At 39.9% G+C, this 12,248-nt stretch overlaps 1 protein-coding gene and 1 pseudogene across 1 annotated transcript; one reads left to right on the forward strand and one right to left on the reverse strand.

The window, feature by feature from the left end:
- Window positions 1–6,946, forward strand: part of LOC138033196 (uncharacterized) — a 29,020-nt pseudogene extending 22,074 nt beyond the window's left edge.
- Window positions 6,947–7,067: 121 nt separating this feature from the next.
- Window positions 7,068–11,195, reverse strand: LOC138038696 (F-box only protein 36-like). Its single transcript, XM_068884710.1, has 2 exons — window positions 10,346–11,195; window positions 7,068–9,302 (listed from the first exon to the last, which is right to left on the reverse strand). Exons 1-2 carry the CDS (start codon window positions 10,754–10,756, stop codon window positions 9,039–9,041), a joined length of 675 nt encoding a protein of 224 aa, XP_068740811.1. The 5' UTR covers window positions 10,757–11,195; the 3' UTR covers window positions 7,068–9,038.
- Between the last annotated feature and the right edge of the window lie 1,053 nt (window positions 11,196–12,248).

Genomic DNA, 12,248 nt, shown 5'->3' on the forward strand with positions numbered 1-12,248 from the left:
GTATTCTAAAAATGGACTCATTTGTGACCCTGCTGGGGAGCCCACTTATGCCATAACAACGCTCTTATGTAATTCACTCTTGCACGTGGCTATTGTTCTCAAATAAGGACAATTACACATGCTGAAGCCTTGACATCGCACACCTCTGAAGCAATATTGTGGCCCAGACTCGTCTGTTTACGCTCTCTGGGAATTACCAAGCATCATGTCTCATATGATAGAGTGGAACGTAACCTCAATATGCAATTTTTGCATCATTAGCGCATGCCCATCATTTTCCAATCGATCAGCTAAGAAACCATGCAGCTCTGAATTTTGAAATCGTGTTTCATAATTAGTTATTTCCTAACAACTGAATCCGGCCGGTGTATTGATCAGTAACCTTTGAGAACTGTTTCTTTGACAATTCTGATTTTTCAAAGAAGTCATGGGCTCATAAGAGCCAGTTGGCTTAACATCTCGATTGGTACAATCCAGGGCCAAAGCTTTTGGGGGCACACCCATTTTCCATCGCAATCTTGGAGTATAATTTGCAAGTCGCCTGTAATTTCTACTTACAAAACAACCTTAATCGAGTTTGTCCCCCACAAACCCTGAACAATGTTGAAGTCCATGCCTCAGACAAGATCCTTAAAAGGTGTTTGTCTCAGAACACCCAACATTGTCAAGGGGGAGGGGGAATTAAGGGAACGACTATTTTAAGGAATAAAAGTCAAAGTGTCGATAACGCAGATGTCATTGGGTCAAATCCCGAAATTTTCAGGCTTCGTTTGACTGCTGCTAAAGAAGGGCTCATAACTGCAATGATCGTTTCAAGAAAAGAAAAAAATAGAATCAGTTAGGCTGGCTGCACAGTTATAAAACTTAGTTCTGTGTTCTTTCATGTGATACATGACATGTTTTACCTCGTCCAATTGTAGAATGGTCGAAGCCAAATCATGACAAGCAAGGTATGGATCAGGCAGGTATGTGCTATACGATCTCAGTATTGATCAATGCAACGAAATGCAATGATTACATTGCAACAAACCTTACCTGCCTAGTCACTTTTATAACCAGTGACACTGAGTTGATATGGGTCGTGAGTTGCAACTCATGCGCCTAATTCATCGTTGTAAGATTCGAGAAGTCCATCCACTGTATTCAATTGCTTTTGTTTTAGTTATATGTCGTTCTCAGTATTTGAGGTAGCGCTTACCTCGACGTCCTTTCGACAGGGTAGATTGAAAACAACGTCGTTTACGCACTAAAATGCACCGTTTCCGGTGAAAGGGCCAATGATTGACACGAAGGCACAGTTTTGACTGCCGCGTGCACTGCGGGCGCGTGTTCCGTATTATGGAGGAATATCTATGACAAAATTCAATGATCAGTATTTGAAATAAAATCGTCCAAAGCTGAATGGCAACAAGCCGATTCTGCAAATGGCCATCACGGAAAGAGGCATAACGCAGAGAGGCATAACGCAAAGAGGCGTAATGCAAATAGCCATAACCCAAATAGCCATAACGTAAAGAGGAATAACGCGAAAAGGCATAACGTAAAATAGCCATAACGCAAGGGCCCTTTGAAGAATGGAGATTAGCTGTGTGCTCCGAAAATAATTTCAGCTCTAAAAAAAGTCAATTGATTGTTCAAGGAAAAGAACATATAATCACTATCGAACTTTTTCTTCCTGTTTAAGTTTATGCCTCTGCGTTATGCCTCATTGTGTTATCCTTTTTGCGCTATAGCCATTTGCGTTATGCGTCTTTGCGTCATGCCTTTTTGCGTCATGCATTTTTGCGTGTTGTTTACTTGCGTTATGCCTATTCGCGGTATGGCTATTTGCGTGATCCCTATTTGCGTTATGTCTGTTTGCGTTATGGCTATTTGCGTTATGCTTTTTTGCGTTATGCCTCTCTGCGTTATGCCTCTTTCCGTGATAACCATTTGCAGAATCGGCTTGTTGCCATTCAGCTTTGGATTGGTGCATTCATGATTTGGACGATTTCATTTCAAATACTGATCATTGAATTTTGTCATAGATATACCTCCATACATTCCCGGAAAGTTGCGGTTTCAAAAAATATCCAGATACGTGGGACGGGGCCTGAAAGCATCAAAGTTGGCCATTTCGATCACGTCCTTGTCAGGACGACAAAGATCACAGAAAGTTCTCGAAAATGTAAAACGCACAGGCGGGGCGAGCATAGCCATTGTTTTTGTTTTTGTTTTGCTGCGTTTTCGCAGCCGTCGTCATCGTCTTCTTTAGGGAGCTTACGAAAGAACGACGCCGACGCTACAAAACAATGGTTCTGCACGCCACGTGCGTTTTACATTTTGGTACATTTCTTTGGCGTTATCTCCTAAATGACGACGTGAAATGACCAAATTCAAGGTTCTGTGGAGGACGTTAGCACATGACGATGAATTTTCAGTTCTCTCTCTACGCTTCTAGCCCACTTATAACAGTTTAATTCCTCGACAGTTATTACAATTTTTTAACGCGAAACGACATGAAATAGTTTCGTAGTGATATGAATAACGCGAACTTGTATTTTTAAATGAAGTCCTCGTGGCCGTCGTCCTCCTCGTTTCGTAACGTAAGCTCCCTTTTGTAAGCTTCCTCGCGACTTTTGTGACTGTTCACTTACTTTGGTTACTTGGTTTTTTTTATTTACGCTTTGGATTAGACTTGGGAAAATCCTTTCTTGAGGTGGAATCCAGCAGATTATGGCGGTGTAAGATTTATCAATATCGATCCAAAACTGGTTTGGAAACCAGATATTGTTCTCTATAATAGGTATGTTTTACTCACTTTTTCAAAACATATATCAGCCCTAAGTAAATTTACTTAGGGTAATTCCCTATTAATAGATATCGACATAAGATTCTCTCAGTTTAAGCTTCCGTGATTTCTCCCTACAGTACAGTGACTTCAAGCTGACAATGGAACAAATTAGCTAATTCAAATGTACCCAATTCAAATCTCCCAGTGTTTTAAGATTCTTTGTGTGTTGTATTTGGATTATAATTTAGCATTCACATTAAAATAATATGGAGATACATGGAACACTACGGGTTTGAATTGGGTACAAGATAGGCTCAGGTTTTTCTCAAAAAGCATTAGCTGTGGTTGCAATAGCCCTTTTGCCCACGGGTAAATAGCGTTTGCCCATGGGCAAGGACGTTTTTGAGTGTAACCGCTTTCCTAGACCGAAACTGCCCTGGGTTTATTCCCATGGATACATCAAAAAGAACAAAAGAACTTCCCGTGACAGTTCCTGAACTGAAAAGTACGGTTTATCTGCTCCCTGAGGTGGCTTGGCAAATCAAAAAGCAGAACTAATTTTCAAGGTCAGTGAACTCATATTTAATTACATTTTACCCTGAGGGGAGTCCTTTACTGGTTAACCGCATCCCCAAGGGTAACATGAAACCTGAGCTGAACCAAACCCAAGCCATTTACATGACCCTCCGGAAGGCTCCAAAGCCAAGGTGTGTGTAACCACATCTATTATACCGTGATGTATTATAATGTGCAAGTTCTTCAGCCGGTGAATGCCATCAACTGTCCCCTTTCCCTTTTTTTAACGTCTGCATGACTTTTCTCCAGAATTCCAGCTGAAATGTCTCTCTAAAGTAATATACTCCAGGAATGCAAGTTATTCTTTCACGGAGGATTTCAGTAAGCGTCACAAAGTGTCCCCTTGCTCAATCGTTTCTCGGAATACAGACAAATAAACGTCACAAAGTGTCCCCCAAATGCTGCTCTTCGAGTAAGGATAAACCGCTGCATTTACCCTAAGCCTAAAATGATGTTAACTTTTACCCTTAAAAATTGTTGGAAATAGGTATAGCAAATGCTTAAGTAGTCTTTAAGGGACACTTCGTAATTGGGCGTGCATTGAATTACTTGCGTTTCAGAACGTAAGTGCAACAGTAGATTTAGGTTTCCACTGCAAAAAGCTGCAGGTTGACAATCAGACATGAATGGATGCTACTCTGGTCTGGTTTGTTTGATGCTGCTCTTGCCTCTGAGAACGATTTCCTCTCTGGTTGTCTAATTGTCAACAGAAGTCCTTGACTAGGAGCGAACAACAACCCTTTATTCCTGCCACGGCGTTTTCACAGACCGATTTATTTTTAGATTGAATTTCCCGCGAATGAGACTTCCGAAGGAGCCCAATGACCAATCAAGAGAAACTGACTTGACGTCTTAGCGTCACCGAGCCGGAACTGCGTTTGTTTTCTGAGGAAAAGATAGTCTAACAATAGATCGGTTCTGTAAAAATGTCGTCATATAAAGTGTTTTCACTCACGTGATCAGTAACGTTGTTTTTCCAACGAAAGAAAAGAAAAAGTTTGCATGATAATAGAGCTCAATTCCCAGAGGATTAGTTGGGTACCCCAATGTGGCCGCCGTTCCCTTGTTTGGGAACACCAACATGGCCGCCGTGACGTCACATGAAAACACTTTATAGGCTTAATTATGGGGGTTGTTCGCTCCTAGTCGTGACCTCCCTTGATGTCTGTCAATGCCACCAACAATAGTCCTCCTCGGGATTACTCTCCCCCGAACAATCCTATTTCATCAAGTTTTAAAACTAACTTACAATGTTCACTTTCGTCCAGTGACGGCGGCAGCCGCTTTAACCTCAATCATATTAACAACCCGTTAAAAGGAAAGAACGCTTTTCATAAAAGCTTATATAAGTATCAAAGGACTCGAGCTCCAGTAATTGATAAGCCAAGTATGCAGACATAAGAACGAGTATCGAAACTTTTCGGTCATCGGATAAACTTGGTCAGTTGTAAGTTACATTCATTTTTCTTCAAGCCAAAGTATCATTAAACCGAGTTCTTCTAACTTTACACCTCGACTGTAAAAACACAATCTCTTAAAATAACACCAACCTCATAGTCATGCATATTTTGAAAAAACCAAAGCGGGGGGTTCGGCTAACTCAGAAGGGACTGTGAGCAGTCTACCGCCGGAGTGAAGGTCGTCTTGATTTAACCTCGTTCCCAGTGCTTTTCTCCGCGGAGAATAGGCGCCCTACGCTCGGCGGAGAAAAGCCCTGGGAATTGAGGTTGCCTCTTAACTCCCAGGAGTGATTGTTATGTAAATTCTCTTCACAATTTCCTTGAAATGTAAGTCAGACAGGTATTGAGAATGAAGATTATTATCAGCTTGAGAGGCGTGATCTTGATATGACACCAAATTCTCATGACTACCCCAAGAAAAACGCAATGGTAGTAGTTGCGAGAATGAACGTCTCGATTGTGGGAATAGTGTCAACGAAAAATTCCACCATATTTATCTACCCATGTGCTAGTGCTGGTGCTAATAGAGCATTTGTATCATGGCGTTATCAGTTACCACCAAGACCAGTCAGTGGCTTTGTCCTGTTGCTTTGTTACCTAAATGTGCCTATTTTTCCGGGAAACAGATAGAAAATTGGTTCAATTTGCTGGATAATAGAAGCTATTCCTAGCATGCATTGTGGTCTTATTGGTTAAGTTACGCCATGATGCGAGCCACCCATTCGACGAAATAATGAAGATGAGCAATGCACTGCAGTTGAACTCAGAGTAAAGCACGCAGCATAGTAGATTGATACCTCTCATCTACTCCGCTGCCTTCTCAATCATTTCTGAGCTCCCTGTTTAGAAGTATGAGGCTTAAATTTAAATTAAAGAATTAAGTAGACTAAAGATAAATAAACAATCTTTTTCTGCATGGCAACGTAAGCTGACTTTAAAAGTAAAAATGGAAAAGTCTCGTCGTTTCTTAATGTAACATTGTTTTTCTTTCGTCTCTCCATGCCATTTTGCTTCTCTTTCCGTGTAGCATTCAGAGTGACAGCGGTGAAATGTACAAGTTCAACACCAAAGTCGTGATCAACTACAATGGTTCTTGTCAATGGTACGCGCCAACTGAGGTCAAAACCGTTTGCAAAATAGACATTTCTTATTTCCCTTTCGATCAGCAACGCTGTTCCATGGTCTTTGGTTCTTGGACGTACACCAGCTCCTGGTTGAATTTAAAACTTGCGCGAACAGACGTGGACTTGTCCAATTACATTTTGAGCGGTGAATGGGACCTCATTACCGCCGAGGCTGTCCGAAACGTGGTAAAATACAGCTGTTGCCCGGATCCGTACATAGATATCACTTACCATCTGATTTTACGACGACGAGTTCTTTTCTATCTCAACAATTTGATCTTCCCTTGTGTGGCACTTGCTATACTGACGCTTTTTGCATTTTTCCTTCCTCCTGAAGCTGGTGAAAGAATCTCGTTGGTAATAACAATTCTCCTCGGCCTGACTGTTTACACACTAATCTTCACCGAGAACATACCTCCCACCTCAGAAGTTACACCTCTGTTAACTAAGTACTCCACCGCTATCATGGTTTTACTGGGGACGTCTCTGGTCATTTCATGCGTCGTGCTATGGGTTTATCATCGAGACCCGTCCACGAAAATGTCAGTCATTTTTGAGTTCGTGATCTTTCAGGTTTTTGCCAAGCTTCTTGGAGTAAAAGTCGATCTGGACGACCCCGCAAAGGATCCCCGCAAGCGAAACAATACAACGATCACAATGGTCTCAGACCGCTGGGCAACATTTTTCCCTGTTCGAAGGCGCAGTGTAACAGAAGGTGCCAGTGCGAATGTAAGTCCTTGTGGTTCCCCCACTGGGTTAGGACAAGAAGCTTTTCCTTTGCATGTGGAGCGCAAATTTGATCAAATACTCTCCAAGCTAGACGTCGTTGCGAATTCTGTAAAAGTGGATCAAGGTGACGAAATACAGAGAAAGAAATGGCACATTGCTGCGCATGTCATCGACAAAGCATTCTTTTGGGTTCTCACCGTAGTCGTGGTTGTCGTAACCGTTGCGATGTTCTTTATGATACCAGATTACGACGATTAGACAGACAATTTCCAGAAAACTCGATGGTATTAATTAAGAACAACTTACAGCGAGATTCAATCGAGTGTCGTAAAACCAAAACCAAAGTAATTTCTTTTGTCAATCAAAAAGGACGGAGACAATCCAGTAAACCAATCAAAACTCAAAGTAATTACAGGCAGCCGACACAAAGCGCGGGAAAATGTGCACGCGCCAGCCACGATTGGTTTTGGTTTCACTTCTGATTGGTTGAAAAAGTGGCGAGAGAACCTTGAACCAATCACTGAGTGAAGTAATGCAAAACCAAATCAATTCGCTAATTACTTTCGATACTCAATTGAAAACCGCTCTAAACTTTTTTATACATGTATTGAGGTAATGTTGAAATTGAAATGTGAACATTTTTCATGGAAAGCAAAGTTTAACCCAAAATTCTTCCACTGTTTGTTTTGAAGAGCCAGGAGCCCAACACTGGGCATTTTTTTTTTTTTTTCATTTAAAAGCATGTCCCGTTATACTCTCAGTATTAAATGATCACTAAGAATTTTGATTTCCCTTATAAGCCAACGTTGTTCGAAAGGAGAGTTCTTTTTTCTATTTTTTAACCCAAAGAATCGTTGAATAGCTGTTCGGAAATTCAACACAAGTAAGAAAGATCTAAACATCAGTAAAAGCCGATGTTCCAGTGTACATAGAAAGAGTTCTTAGTCTTCAATTTGGCAAAGTCCTGGACTTAGATAACACTTGATGCTACTGGCTTCCAGAGGAAGAACAGTCTCTTGCTATTTGGTTGGGCGTGTGTACAACCTGTATTAAATATTTAATATTTACAACCAACATTAAAGTATTTGATATTTAATAAGTGCAACTCGTGATAAAAACAAGAAAAAATCACGGTGGACAGGAAATGAATTTTTCAATGCCTTTTAAACAGATTTCCTGTTATTGAATATGTTACGTATAAGAGTTGAGAGTGAACGAGATTTATGTCACAGCGATGTGTGTCATCGGTCGTGGTCGCATTAGAGAGTTAACACTTGTGTTAACTGATTCAAGGTTCTATTGTTCAGTTTTCCCCTAAGGATTCAAAACACCAGTTAGTTGACTCTAGAGGAGTGTCAACACTAGAGTTAGACTGTGTTTCTCTCAAGTGTCACCGCAACCATTGATAATGATCAAGGATACGATGGCTGCCGAATGCGGGCATAGGAACTGTAGCAATTTACAGAAAACCATGAGATTTGTGCCAGAGGTGTGTTTCATTCTTGCAAACAATCTTCGAACTTAAGTTGTCTAATTAATGTCCATACGAACTGTTAAATATACTGTGGAGAAGACCCTTGTAAAAAAAAGTCAAATTGTAAATTGCTCACAGACTCTCGACCTAAAGTCTATTTATTAAAAGCATTGATCTATTAAACGGAATTCATCAATCGATCTCGTCGGTTGTCACCGCCTGTTGAGTTCTTTCTCTCGTTCATTTACTTTTTCATGACTCTCTAAGCTAGTAAAATTATGCACTATTCTTATTAGTAGTATAACATAAATTTCTTCGATGATAGTTCATTTAGTCGTTTTGTCGCTAATCAGAGGGAGTTATGAAGAGAATTTTCCTGGAATTGCACACCGACCAGTCTCCACATTTTGGTGGATTCTCTCGTGTTTCGGCTATCGACCTGCTTCCACTTCAGTTTGGCTCAGAGTTAGCGTTGGTTCATAGCTAGTAAGCGTTTTGTGGTTATCCCAGTTCTTTATGTTTGCTAAAGGAATACGGCAAGGTAGACACTTCAATTACATCTACATGTAACGCCTGTATTTCTGGAAACAAGTGATGGACAGAAGAAGTCATTTCACGTCAGTGAACATCTTGCCTCTGTCCTTCAAACAGCCCCTTTTGTCTATCAGTCGACCCCCCTCCCAATGAAGAAACCTTAGTACTGGTGTTACGTTCCCTCCCTCCCTTAATTGTAATTAGAACATACCCTAACAGTCGCCCTTCAAACCATACGGTAAATGAAGCAAATGAAGTCATGCCGCTATCTCATGGTAGAAACTTAAACCTGTTGGTACATGATTCGGTCCGGGAACAAATGAATCCCACCTTGCTAAATTTTGCGAACAAGAAAGCTCCAGGGAACTTTATGGCTTGAAGTTTCTCTTAGTAAACAGATTTTCTTCTAGCATAAGGTTTATTTTGCAGTTCTGATGTGTCACATGTCCTTCCTTTGTTGTCTTCGAGGGGTGGAGTTTCCTCCAAGTTAAAAGAAAGGCCTTCTTCCATCCAATAGCCTGGGCAACGGAATAAATCTCTGACGACTCTGATGGTATCGCTACAAAATGCTTTGCGTATATTCTTTTCCACAAGATATCCTTGGAGCAAACATTATACAAAGTTCTGCAAACCTGAAAGTTAGAAAAGCGACGAAGCAGTCAGAAGCTTCATCCAGGAGAGACCGAGGATAAAGCCTGGCCACAGAATTACGTGTAGAATTCAAGGAAAGGACAGAAACTTAGACTAATTTTTTGCTAACGGCACTGGTTATTCGGTTTCTTTATAGACTACGACAATCCTTCGTTCCGAAAACCGTGAATTAATAATTAAAAGTCACAATACAAACACTGACTGTAATTTAAATGGCTGCTATCAAACCAATGGTCGTCTTAGAAGATAATCATCGATGGAAAGGAGTGAGATTTCAGTTTCTCCACTGTCGTTACTTTCGAGACTGGTTGTATTTCAAGAACAATGTTCTTTTGTACAATGATTATGGTAAATCTATGCACTTTACAACCCGAAGTCGTATTTTCTTTTCAGTATTAATCCTTCTTTTGTGGCCCAAGAAAACACGGTATGTTTCTTCCCTTTTACTTTGATTTCTTTTGTTATTTCAAGTTGTTTTCAATCCTTACTATAACCCTTGTCAATATGTACAGCCACACAAAATATGTTTTATTAACACGATGATTTCGGTTTTACAACTTAGAAATATATAGTTTTACACTCAAGTGCAACGTGTTTTCGGAAAAGTTGTGAAAGCTAATGAAGAAACGAATCATGTTGCTTTTCTTTATTGATCATTTTGAAAAGGGCTTGGCTGGTGGCTCTTGAACAATAAGCCACGAAGACTGAAAACTGAGGAAAATGTTTAATTGCAAATTCAAATTTTGACAGAATGATATGCTTGCAACGTTGGTTGAGTTACAATATAATTTACCTTTTTTCACATAAAAAATCTTTGTATCATTGTCCTTGCGCGGCTCAGAATAAAAGGAATTTTCACTTGTTCTATTGATTTTGCAACATGCAGTGATCTTGAAAATCCAGTGTGACCGATCAAAAAATATTTTTCAACCAGTTATTGGTTAACATATTTGTTTCAGTCCCAGTAAGGCTTGACACAGCTTTTATCTAATGGCAAAATAAAACTTAGCCAGAGATATTTTACCTGGGAGAGCTGAACAATGTCAGGAAGATCAAGACACAATATGATTTCCACCAGAATATCACTCCTTAGGAATGGCAGCCAGCTCTTTGTAACTAAGGAGAGGACGTTATTTAACGTATCCACGCCAAATACTCGTTTTATTTCCTCTTGAAGTCTTTTACCATCGAAGGAATCTACAAAAACGCCCCATGGTTGAATAGTTTCATTTGGCAACGACGTGTCACTTCGCAGGGTTATTCTCCAAGAACGCCAGATGATAGAATCCTGGACAACCGACAAGAAGAAGAAATCTTTACTTGGTGCTTGTCCCAGCCCAGATTTCTCAAAAATTACTTTGGAGCGGTTAATTGTTTTAATGTGGTCGCTCTCGCGATTTTTGCCGTTAAAGAAATCGATAGAAGCTGTCCCCATTGACAACCAATGCCGAGGTACCTAGACTGCCGAGGAAATGGAGATCCCACCGCTTTCGAAGCAATTTTGCTTCTCGGAGAGTTTGAGATTATCTAAGCGCGAATTTGCTGATAACGAGGGACTTTTTCATACCACACTCATTAGAGCAGACTTTCCTTCAATGCTTGACATGAATTTGAATTTGATTCTTTTGTACAATGTATTGTGATTAAAACACCGTAATTAAGAGAAAGTAATTAGAGCGTAACAAGCAGACGGGTGATTAAGGATTTAAATGTAGTCAGTATTTTAACGGAAAATAATCAGTTTTTTCTGATCACGATAAGCTCTTCAGGTACTTTATATTCTACCTGTTTTGCTTCAGTTGCTTTTATTTCCCTCGGAAAACTTTTTCTTTTATAGGAATAACTCACAATGATCTATTAATAACTGGTTGCTTCTCAAATTGAAACTATCGAGTGTAATAAACTGTATGTTTGCAAAAATCTACCTTATCACATTTTTTTTCCATGCAGCCGACAATGAAATTTCTTATTTGAATATTGAATTGCCGAGATTTGATAAAAGATTTCGTGATTTTCAGGGATCAGATAACGCACTACTAAATTTAGAGCTGCAGCTTTTCTAGACGGCTTTCAAAGAAATGTAACATACGGACTTAGTCTTTAGTTCATAAATAACTTGAATTGGGGAAAGGACGGTCAGACCAATCACCTCCGTAAGAGTTTGCAACTGAGCTATAACTGGCCAATTTATCTGTATGACCTGGAAAACCGTTTTCCTCTCGTTTTACAATGAGATATAGATCTTATTCATAAATGGCACCTGTCTCATTATTCTTTTGCTAATGTGCAAATTAGCCTACCAAGCCTTATTTCAGAGCAAGAATCCTTTTCAATTCGCCGTACGGTATCGAGACTTGGTAGGCTAATTTGCACTTGGACAAAAAAATATTATGAAATTGACCGCCATTTATGAATAAGGTCTATCATAACGCTTTACCATGATCAAATTGTCGGTCCATTTCGTAAATTACGGTTTCTTGGTTTTTCATTTCAATGTACACCCCCTGACGGGAAAAATAACAGTATTGCCTTCGGACGCGGTGATTTGTACAGTGGTTTGTAATGGATATGAATATCTATCTATCTACCTATCTATCTATCTATCTATCTATCTATCTCTAGCTCATCTAAGAGCCCGGAAAAATGGCTTGCAGACTGCAAGACGTATGGTTTGACACGACAGACTGGGGGAAGTCTTACACTGTGGCTCAATTTTCTATGCACCAATGAATCTAAACTACGAATCTTTCAGTTTTGAACTTCTAAACAGAAAATCAACAAGTAACGTTTCCTTTTTATTCAGAATTGGGATGACTCCCAATAATCAGTGCACTATTTGTAAGCCAAGCTCAGAGAGTCGTTTACACCTTTTTTGAGAATGTCCCTTCGAGTTCAATTTCTCTGGATTGGAATTGGTAACTGGATGA

Source organism: Montipora capricornis, chromosome 2 (assembly GCF_036669925.1).
Source record: "Montipora capricornis isolate CH-2021 chromosome 2, ASM3666992v2, whole genome shotgun sequence".
NCBI classification, from domain to species: Eukaryota; Metazoa; Cnidaria; class Anthozoa; order Scleractinia; family Acroporidae; genus Montipora; species Montipora capricornis.